The 10,951-nt window shown below is 37.1% G+C and overlaps 1 protein-coding gene across 1 annotated transcript in view; it reads left to right on the top strand.

Annotated features, from left to right (window-relative positions):
* The first annotated feature begins 855 nt into the window (after positions 1–855).
* The window catches only part of LOC306992827 (SH3 and multiple ankyrin repeat domains protein 1), a 57,249-nt gene continuing 47,153 nt past the window's right edge, over positions 856–10,951 (top strand). Inside the window, exons 1-3 of the mRNA XM_079602048.1 lie at positions 856–1,020; positions 1,222–1,603; positions 9,253–9,768. Of these exons, the coding sequence (XP_079458174.1) occupies positions 9,340–9,768 (429 nt within the window). The 5' untranslated portion in view covers positions 856–1,020; positions 1,222–1,603; positions 9,253–9,339. The remainder of the gene's footprint in view (positions 1,021–1,221; positions 1,604–9,252; positions 9,769–10,951) is intronic.

The raw sequence follows: 10,951 nt of genomic DNA, 5'->3' as shown, positions 1-10,951 counted from the left end.
TTATAATCAATTTTGTAAATGAGTAGTTTTATATTTCTCCATTGTTTTTAATTTGATTATGCTGTTCGCAATGCTTCATGGGATTGTAGTTCTTTCCCTCAATAAAGCCGTTAAGTGCAGTCTTGTACCTTTTGTCTTTTTGTCCGATTTTCAAATACTTTTTTGCTTCAAATCAAAGTTTGTAGTGTTGTTAGTTGAGATTCACCTGGTTGCTGATTGGCTTGGTTCATGGCTTATAACGCTTTAACAAAGACTATTTTAAAATCCCTATTGGAGAAATTAATGAAAAAAATTCTTCCGGAACCAGCGCCGCTGAAAAAGGGGGCACTGTTGCACTCTATAGTGGGTGGTTACCAGGGTGTTGCTATGTGGTTGACAGGTGCTTGTTAACTGTCTCGTATGAAAACTCTCTGTGGTCTTATGGTCTGTAGATGTGGTTTGGGTCCCTCATCCTTTTTTTCATCTTTTTCATCTTTATTTATGGTCCAGCAGGTGAAAACAGTGTGTCTGATCATCAGTGCAACCAGTATAGTCAGGTTCCTAAACAAATAACTCATATGAAGCAGTTCTTTTCAGTGAATTAAAAACATACTGTGCAACCAATTATGTCAAAATGATTCCTGAATAAATGCATCTTTTGAAACGGCACAAAATCTTCTTATCTGGAGCAGTGTTAACTAAACTAAAACCAAACTATAACTTATGGTTATTTATATAACTCTGAAATAAAACAAAATGAAAACTCTCCTTGGCGATCATCACATCTCCCGAGCACTATTACTAGTGAAGCTCAAATAAACGTAAATGCCACTAATAAGAAGGAATTGGCAAACAGGCCAGATTTAGAAGAGGCTCTTCTGAAGCAGGTGATGTATTATTGGAACTGTCTGGTTTCTTCATTTATTCTGTCTATCTGATGAAAGCCAGTCGTTCTGTGTAACTGCTTGTGTTTTAGGTGTTTTTTGAGTGCGAGACCTTGTGTGTGAGAGACGGCGATTGATCTCAGCGTGATGAGGACAGGTGAGGATTTCTGTAATTCACCGCATGAACACTCGCAGTCAGGCTAATTTATCCTTTCATTTTTCAGTCCATGACCCACTTACTGTATGTTCAAGAGTGTGTGTGAGTGTCACAGTATGTTATTAGCTCAGCACACACATGCATGCATACATGTCTTGCATTATACATGTGAAACTGTATGTTATCTCGCGTGGGTTTCAGTGGTTTCCGAGTGTAACAGATGACTTCTTCCCACAAAGCCACAGAAGATCCGGATGAAACCCAAGCCTCAGATGCGAGCCAGTTTGATCTAGCATCCGAGAGGCCGTGTGTGTGTGTATGTGTGTGTGTAAGTGTGTGGAGAGCGAGGCTGGAGGGAGGAGTGTTTGAGTGCATGACAGCGGGATGAGAGAGATCTCAGAAGAGAGATTGTTCCAGTGCTGGAGGTGATCCTGCGTGGACGCGACGCCTGGATGTGCACGTTTATTGGCGTTTTTATGACCGTTTGCTCTGGTTGTGTCTCTCTGGACCCTGTTCTGACCACATCTCTGGAGCAAAGCGGCTCTTCTGTGCTGGAATGAGGAAGCTCGGGCTGGACATTGAGGTATGAATTCCCACTTGGATAGTTCATCCGTTATGATGCTTAGAGAGAGCAGAGATAATAGTGTTTACAGGAAAAACTATTGGATGCATGATGCATGTGACTCCCGGGATGCTTAATAGAGGACTTTTGGGAAAGTGTTGCTTTGCGCACGTACAGTTGTGCTGGTGTGCTTTGGCAGAACTGTGAACTGCAGTAGTTGCAAATGCAGCACTTTTGACTTCAGTGTGTGTTTTGCTCTAAATTGCGCTGATAGTGAGTGGGTGATTGTGTGTGTGTGTGTGTGCTGTTTTCCTGGTGTGAGAGGCCTGCTGAGAGCAAAGGTAGGTCACTGTACGCAGAGAACATAATTCTGCACTCAAACACTTATCTAGGAAATCTGTAAAGCGAGAGAATCTGTGTGTGTTTAAACAGTTTGAGCGCAATTAGCTGTTTGATTTATCTGTGGTTTAAATGAGCACACGGTGCAGTGTGATCTTGAGCTGTGTATGAAGTGCATTCTTGCTGTGTACATGAATTATGTTTTAAAGCAGGGACTGTCAAGATCCAAAAAGCACTAATTAAGTAGTTCATGGCTACTTTGCTATATTCCAAGTCATATGATAGGGTTGTGTGAGGAACAAACCCAAATTTGAGTGTTTGTTCAGTGATAATCTTTCAGCTCTCGTCTCTCTCTCTGGTCTGGTTCTCTCGCAAAGCATCATGACTTCAGAAGTCAAATGGAAGTTGTGCACAAGTTGTTTGATATTGTAAAGACATTTTTTATGCTACTATTTTTATGGTCAAAACCTGTTTATCTTTCACTTTGTCATGTGGTCATAAAACAGCACATCTATCTATCTATCATCTATCTATCCATCCATCCATCCATCCATCCATCCATCTATCCATCCATCCATCCATCCATCCATCCATCCATCCATCCATCCATCCATCCATCCATCCATCTATCATTCATTTGCTCCTATCTATCGTTCATTTATTAGTTCGTTTGTTCAGTCTATCGCTCATTCTATCTATATATCGTTTGTTTGTTCTATTGTTTGTTCATTTGTTCTATCGTTTGTTTGTTCGTTCTATCGTTTGTTTGTTTGTTCTATTGTTTATTTGTTTGTTTGTTCCATTCATTCGATTGTTCGTTCTATCTATCGCTTGTTCATTCCATCTACTGTATATTTCGTTTGTTTGCTTTATCTATTGTTTGTTCGTTCTATCGTTTGTTCGTTCATTCTATTGTTTGTTTGTTTGTTAGTTTTAGCATTTGTTCGTTCTATTGTTTGTTCGTTCTAACTTTCGTTCGTTTGATATTTCTAGCGTTTGTTTGTTCTATTGTAAATTTTTTGTCTATCATTTGTTTGTTCGTTCTATCATTTGTTTGTTTGTTCTATCTGTAGTTAGTTTGTTTTATCTATTGTTCGTTATCTATCTATCTATCTATCTATCTATCTATCTATCTATCTATCTATCTATCTATCTATCTATCTATCTATCTATCTATCTATCTATCTATCTATCTATCTATCTATCTATCTATCTTATCTATCTATCTATCTATCTGTGTCTCTCTCTCTCTCTCTCTCTCTCTCTCTCTATCTATCGTTCGTACTATCGTTTGTTCTATCTAGTTTCTCTTCATCTTTTTGATATTCTTGACCAGTGTAGCAGGGATTTTCTGAGCTTTCTGTATGAGAGCATCATCATCAGTCTGTGACGTTTGTGGTGTGGTCAGATTGTTGTGTTTTAGTGTTTTTTCTCTCCAGCTTTTACACTCGTTTTTTGCGTTCTGTCTCTCCTCGTCCCAGTTTTCTCTCGTACTCCTCCTCTCTTCTAGAGCGCTGACCTCCAGAATATTGTTGAACGAGGTCACGGCTGTGGGTTTCCTCCTCGTTTGCTTCTGCTCATTATTTGGGCTGTTCACATGTGATTTCCTGTTTTAAAATTACTCTGGGTTATCTTGTACCAGTTTAACACTGGTCAAACATTAATCTGGGTTTGTATTTAATTGCCAGTTTTGAGGTTTTACAGTAGTTCCATAATCCCTGACTTAATATTATTATTTTATTATTTAGGATGTTTAAACATTGATTGAACAATTCATATATAACAAGCATGCTATAGTAGTTTTACATCAAATTATAAATTCATATACATTTTGGCATGTAAATCCACTCTAGCTATCTTTAGTTCTCTAACTAAAATGTATTACAAAAAAATAGAAGGAAATGTGTAAACTAAAAATATGTTTTATGTTGTCTGAAACTAAACAGTGCATACATATTTTATGTCATAAGCAATTATTCAGAAGGCATTAATGGTTTATGATTGGTTGTGTGTTGCAGGATACTCTGATTCACATGTATAGTGTGGTTTTTGTAGGACAACATGGTGTGTTAATTGTAGCAACACTGGTCTCTGTGCCTTTCTGTTCAGGTTGATAAATACTGTAACATGCACCTGTATTTTTCTGATATGCATTCTCGCATCTGGATTGTTTTAAAGTCTGACTTTGGTTATAGTGGCAGGATGTTTGACACTGAATTACTAGGTGTAAGATGATGGTTGATAACGATTCTGCAACGTCACAGCTCTTTATAGGGCTGTTCCTGAATGTGACGTGGTTTATATTTGGCTTAACAGACAGAGGTTTGCTTTAACTTTTAATAAGTTATCAGACTTAAGATTAAATGTATGCATTCAAATGATAATGGAATAAGTAGAAATATAAAGTTTAGTTCTGTTTACCTCAAAGGTCTTTCTTTGCTATGTAAATTAGAATATAGTATTCAAAGTTTGAGGTCATTAAGTTTTTTTTTAAAAGAAGAAATGAATACTTTTATTCAGCAAGGATGCATTGCATTGATCAAAAGTGACAGTACAGACATTTATAATATTACAATACATTTTGACCTATAATAAATGCCGTTCTTTTGAACTTTCTATTCGGCAAAGAATCCTGAAAACAAATGTATCACGGTTTCCACAAAGATATGAAGCAGCACAACTGTTTTCAACATTGATAATAATAAGAAATGTTTCTTGAGCAGCAAATCTGAATATTATATGATTTCTGAAGGATCATGTGACACTGAAGACTGGAGTAATGATGCTGAAAATTCAGCTTTGATCACAGGAATAAATTATTTTACAATATAATCACATAGAAAACAGCTATTTTAAATTTAAATAACATTTCACAATATTACTGTAGATCAAGTAAATACAGTCTTGTTCAGCAGAAGAGACTTCTTTCAAACTTTTGAATGGAAGTCTATATTATTAAGCTGTGGCCTGTATTTGAATGTATTTGAGCAACTCACGGTTATTCACAACAAATCTCTTATGATCTTCAGGCCTCCCACGTAACACTTCTATCACCTGCAAACAAGTGTACAGAGGAGGGAACGCCTCTCATTTCACTCATTCATGATCCCTGGGGGTTTAAAACATTGCATCATGAACACTAGCAGGTTCATTATAGAAACAGAAAGTGGTTTTGTGCTTTTCTCAATGGCACAGTCTCACTCTGAGCTCCAGGGAAAGAGTGCAGAAAAAACACTAACACTCGGTTTAACGGTCCGTTATCTGCGCTGTCATTCTTTTCTAATGGAGCGATGGCCGGTGAGAGACACAAAGAGCGTGAGCGAGAGGAAGGGACCAATGCCGGACCTGGTTGCTCCACTTCTTTTTAACGGGTTATAAAAGTGGGACAGCCTGTTCCATGGCAGTTCTCCAATTAAAGTTTCTGGGGACCGATTCACTGGAAATATATCTATATTCACCCTGTCCTACATAGGAGGGGGTGGTGCGCTATGTATGTGAGAGAATGAAGTACAATACGATAGGAGGTGTGTGTAAAAGGGTTTCTTTTCGCAAAAACTGAGCGAGCTGAATGGACACTCGGACGTGATGGATTATGTGGAGAAATGCGAGTGGAAAAGCCTTGTTGTTGCTGTATTTAGTTATTTATGTGACCCAATACTGGTTTTATTGGACTACTAACTGAATTGCATTTGTTTCTCTGTGATATAGTACTGTTTAACAGGCCTTGTCTCGTGTCCGGTGTCCTGGCAGACTGGTTTCTGCAGTATTTTTGCTGTTTTCATGACCTGGTCTCGTATCACCGCTCTTCCCACTTTGTCCTTGGGCTGCTGGTTTCTGTGTGGCGCCTGCATTACTCTCTCTGAATCGTCTCTAGAGAGTGAAATGAGGCCAGTGCTCTATTTTTCCCCACCTGCCCCAGTCAACTGCCAATTATACAGCGGAGAGCTAATCAGGCGAGGGAGAAACACTTCTCTGCATTCTCATTGGTCCTGTTTTATTAGCTGGTTAATATGAGGGGATTCGTGCATGGATCCATGTGTAATTCTTAAGGCACGTTCACACTAAGGACGATAATGGTAAAAATATACTTCTATAAAATCGTTCTAAATGTAAAAGAGTCCAAAGCACAACTATAACGACAACGGCACAGAGGAACTATATCGTTGGAATCACTTTCAGAACTATTTTTTCCAGCTGATGACCAATAAAAACATTGACAGCCAATCAGAATCCATTTTGCTTTAAAGGGCTCGAGCATTTAAAGCGACAGATGACATAAACTGCAGCGCATGCTTAGAATAATCAAAGTGTCCCAAACTTTTGAACGGCAGTGTACATGCATGCATATATCCATAAATACATGCATACAGTATATCCATAATACACGCATATATCCATAAATACACGCATATATCCATAAGTACATGCATACAGTATATCCATACACATGCATATATCCATACATACATGCATACAGTATATCCATACATACACATGCATATATCCATAAATACATGCATACAATATATCCATACACATGCATATATCCATAAATACATGCATACAATATATCCATACACATGCATATATCCATAAATACATGCATATATCCATAAATACATGCATACAGTATATCCATACATGCATATATCCATAAATACATGCATACAGTATATCCATACATGCATATATCCATAAATACATGCATACAGTATATCCATACATACACATGCATATATCCATAAATACATGCATATATCCATAAATGCATGCATACAGTATATCCATACATGCATATATCCATAAATACATGCATACAGTATATCCATACATGCATATATCCATAAATACATGCATACAGTATATCCATACACATGCATATATCCATCCATACATGCAGATATATCCATACATACATGCATCCATCCATCCATCCATCCATCCATCCATACATGCATCCATCCATCCATACATGCATCCATCACCAGACTCATTGGAAGCCTGTATTAGAAACTCAACTTGATATTGCCATCAATGTATTTTTATATATGGGTTAAGCAACTGATTTGGAGGGTTTGTGAACGAGACCATCTGTGTCTCATTGGCTTGATTCATCCTTGAATTGGCACCCGTGTAACCAGTCAAGTTTCCTAATAGCCTGTTTTAAACAGTCAATATGATATTAGTCTCAACGTCAGACGCCACAATCTCTTTCTGACCGTCTGATGTATATTGCATATAAAATATGGAACTTTCTTGATCAATCTGATTATTATTATTTTTTTTTTTTTTACATCACTGGGTAGTGGGTTGATTCAATGGATGCTTTTGAGGATGAATTATCACTGGATTTGCCATAGATTACCAAGGTTAGTGGCATCAAATCTTTGAAGGATATTCAGAGTATTGCTTATTTTGTGGTATTTTTTTGTATAACCGTTCACAGAAACTGCCTATTATTAAAAACAGTGTATTATTGTGGTGATCTATTTCAGATTAATCACACACTTTTACTTTATCATGAGGGAACAGAAAATTCATGCATTTTCTGGCTTTTCAAAGGATGAAGCATGTGGTGTGTTTATCATCTTTTATAACAGAGATCTATTTACATAGCCAGAAACAATCAATTATATAAAGATTAATCAAACAGTCCAAAACCAAATTATTAAAATACAGTAATAATTAAGGCATTGGTCAAAACACTGGGCTGATTTATAAATAGTATTCCAATAATACTGAGAGCTACGGCAGTATTTGCAGTGGGGAATGTGCACTTAATGATCCACGAACAGGTTCATTAAAGGTAAATGACCATCTAAGGCTGTGAACGGGTGGATCAGTCACCATGAGCCGCCAGTAATGAGCTGATGGAGATCTCTGGAGGTTTACAGGACAGTTTCTTAATGTGGACGCCACTGACGTCATTTCCATCTACAGTATTTACTGTACAGATGACAGGCATTGAGGGAGAGGTGGAGATGTTTTGCATCTGTGGAGTTATGTTCTTTAAGCGTGTAAAATAAAGCCGAGACAAATTATGCTGACTGAAAGCTGATGTAAATAAATTCATTGAGTCAGTGACCCTCTCGTGTGCAATTAAACAACAATATAATCAGCAGAAATGCAGCGGGCGGATGCTTCACAGTTACAGGACAATGACCCGAATCACACGCTGAATGCAACCAATGTAATCTGCAAGTCAAGCCAATTTATTTGTATAGCACACGCTATTTCATGAATCGCTTAATGTCTTCCATCACTGAAGACACTCATTTAGTACATGCTCAGTACACAAGAAAAACAAGTTTAACTTCGTCAAAAAACTTTGTTTGTTCTTGAATGTCCAGTTGTTTCCTTTATGGTGCGTTTGAATTTAAGTTTAAGATAAAAAAAAGTGTTTCTGTATGACAGACCATATTACCGGTACACATTTTTACAAATAATTGCAACACTCAAAAAATAAAAGCTGGTTAAATTGAAAAATTTAATCTTTAAGAAAGGCAATGAACATTTAAAGTTTTTGATTACTGATCAATATATTTTAGTGAACAGGATTTGACCTATTTTATATAATTTTAAAACCAAGTTTTTCTTTAAACGCTGGTTATTCCTGATGACTAAAATAATGAATTCCATATAAATGAGATACCTATTCTGTAATTTAGTATTAAAGCACTGAAGTGTGCTCATTACTCAAGCGTTTCTAACTATTTTTCTATCCCATGTATCTTCTTTAAAAAGCGAACCACAATTATTCCAGCAGAGCAAAGGTTGCATTGATTTTATTTTGATTATGTCTTTTCAGGCTCACAAATAGATGGCGAAGAGTAACATTAAGATGCTAAGAGCAATAAGATCCTCTTAGAGATGCACATGGATGCCACCAGCACATAGAGAGTCACAGAGAACAACTAAATCATACTGTAATTTAGCCCGAATTAAACTTTCAGTCTTCCGCAAATTGAATCCAGTCCGTTAGCCCTGGAGATACAGCTGGAGTTTGTTATTTTTAGAAGTAAAATGGTGGAAAAAGTCCCACATAGTTTCTTATCTTGCAGATCTTTATTAAATAAAATATTTTTTTACTAAAACAAGCTGTTATTTGCAGGCTTTACCGCAGTGTTGTTTCCAGGGAGTTGCTAAGGTGTTCAGAGTGGTTGTTAGTGCACTGCTAAGGAGTTCTATGTGGATTATTAATGGTCTAAGTTAAAAGATATCCTGGTTTCAAGGTGGAGCTTTATATTGACTCCATATATCAATCCGGAATTTATTTTAACATCAATGCATCACCCCTCTGAGGATTATTCTCTCTTTCTTTTCCTCTTCAGTCTGTCTCACAATAAGGTGGATGTCGATAAGCACCATGACCCAACAGCATAGCATCAACACTGCTTGCTGACACGGTGCAGCAAAGGATGCTGGGAAACACCAAACGTTTTTTTGGCAGCGCCGAAGACAAAGAGGGTGAGGATGAGGAGGATGAGGAGGAGAGATTGAAGAGAGCAAAACAAAATGGGATGATCGATATGGGAGAAAAGGAACACCAGAACCGGGGCGGACGCAAGGGGGACGGATCCAAACCGGCAGCCGTTGTGATTGGATGGCAGAGAGGAGAGAGACAACCGAGGGCAGGCAATCCGGCCCAAAGAGGAATCCCACATTTACCCAGTCAGCCGACGCTTTATCATCAGACAGCCAATCAGCCGCTGTATCACCCGGTCTTGACCAATCAGCAGGCCCGGCGGCGTGTGATGGAGCGGAGCATGACCACGGTCACGCCTGTAGAGGACCCGCACCTCCCTGTGATCGTTTTCCGCATCGGCATACCGGATATCAAACAAACGGTCTGTGCATTTCTGTTCACACACACATTCAGACACACTCTCAAACTGCACGAGAGAGTGGCCGATAATCATCTCGACTACTTTTCTACTTAATTGGTTAATTTTGCGTACCGAGATTCACGCATACTGATAATAATAATTATTTATAATTAATGTTTTATTTTACAGTTGTGTAACGATTTTTCAGTTATTACTATTTTTGATATTTAATTATATAAATATATATAATAATATAAATATAGTTTTTTTGTTATTGTTGTCAAATAAAGTGAATTCAAATCAATTGATTTAAATAAATTAAATAAATATTTTATTTTTATAGTTCTATATGTTTTTTCAGTTGTTATTATCAGTATTATTGTTATAGTTATACATATTCATAATTAATATTTTGTTTTTATAGCTGTAATTACGATTTTTTTAGCTGTCATTATTATTAATACGTTTTAAATATGACATTATAAATGTGGTATTATTATACAATTAGTACTTTATTTTTATAGTTGTAGTGTAATGTTTTTTTTCCATTTTTTTATTACGTGAATTAAATAGACATAATTATTTAAAATGTATTCTGCATATTGGTAATTGGGCACTTAAAAGTAATTTGACGCACAAAAAAATGGAAAATTACGCACACACACACACACACACACACACACACACACACACACACACACACACACACACACACACACACACACACACACACACACACACAAACAAAGAAACTGTACAACAGTAAATGTGCCTAATAAGTTTCTGAAAGCTTCAAAGAAACACACACACACACACTTCAATATATTCTGGATCTATTGTGTCTCCCAAGGTTATCGTAGGAGGGATTGAGACATTAAAAGAAAATTAAAAAAAATAATTTAATTCAGGGGGAGAAAGGGTGGGACATGGGAATCCTTAATGAAAGAATATTTAGTGTGTTTGATATTAGTGTGTGTGTGAAGCTATTCTGGGACATTTTAAGTAAACACACACACACTGAGCTCGAGTTTCCTCTCATGATTTGTGTGGGAGCTCTGACCTGATTTAATGTCAAAATCGCTCTCATCTAAACTCATCTAAACTCCTGACTCAATTAGCAGCTCACTTAACACGCTCAATCGCGGCACATTAACAATCCCCAGATAAAGCAGCTCACACACTCTTCATAGTGCTGAAGTTTTGC

Source organism: Phoxinus phoxinus, assembly GCF_949152265.1.
Source record: "Phoxinus phoxinus genome assembly, chromosome: 24".
Taxonomy (NCBI): Eukaryota; Metazoa; Chordata; class Actinopteri; order Cypriniformes; family Leuciscidae; genus Phoxinus; species Phoxinus phoxinus.
The sequence above is the reverse complement of the archived record's forward strand: the minus strand, read 5'-3'. Positions and strand labels throughout refer to the sequence as shown.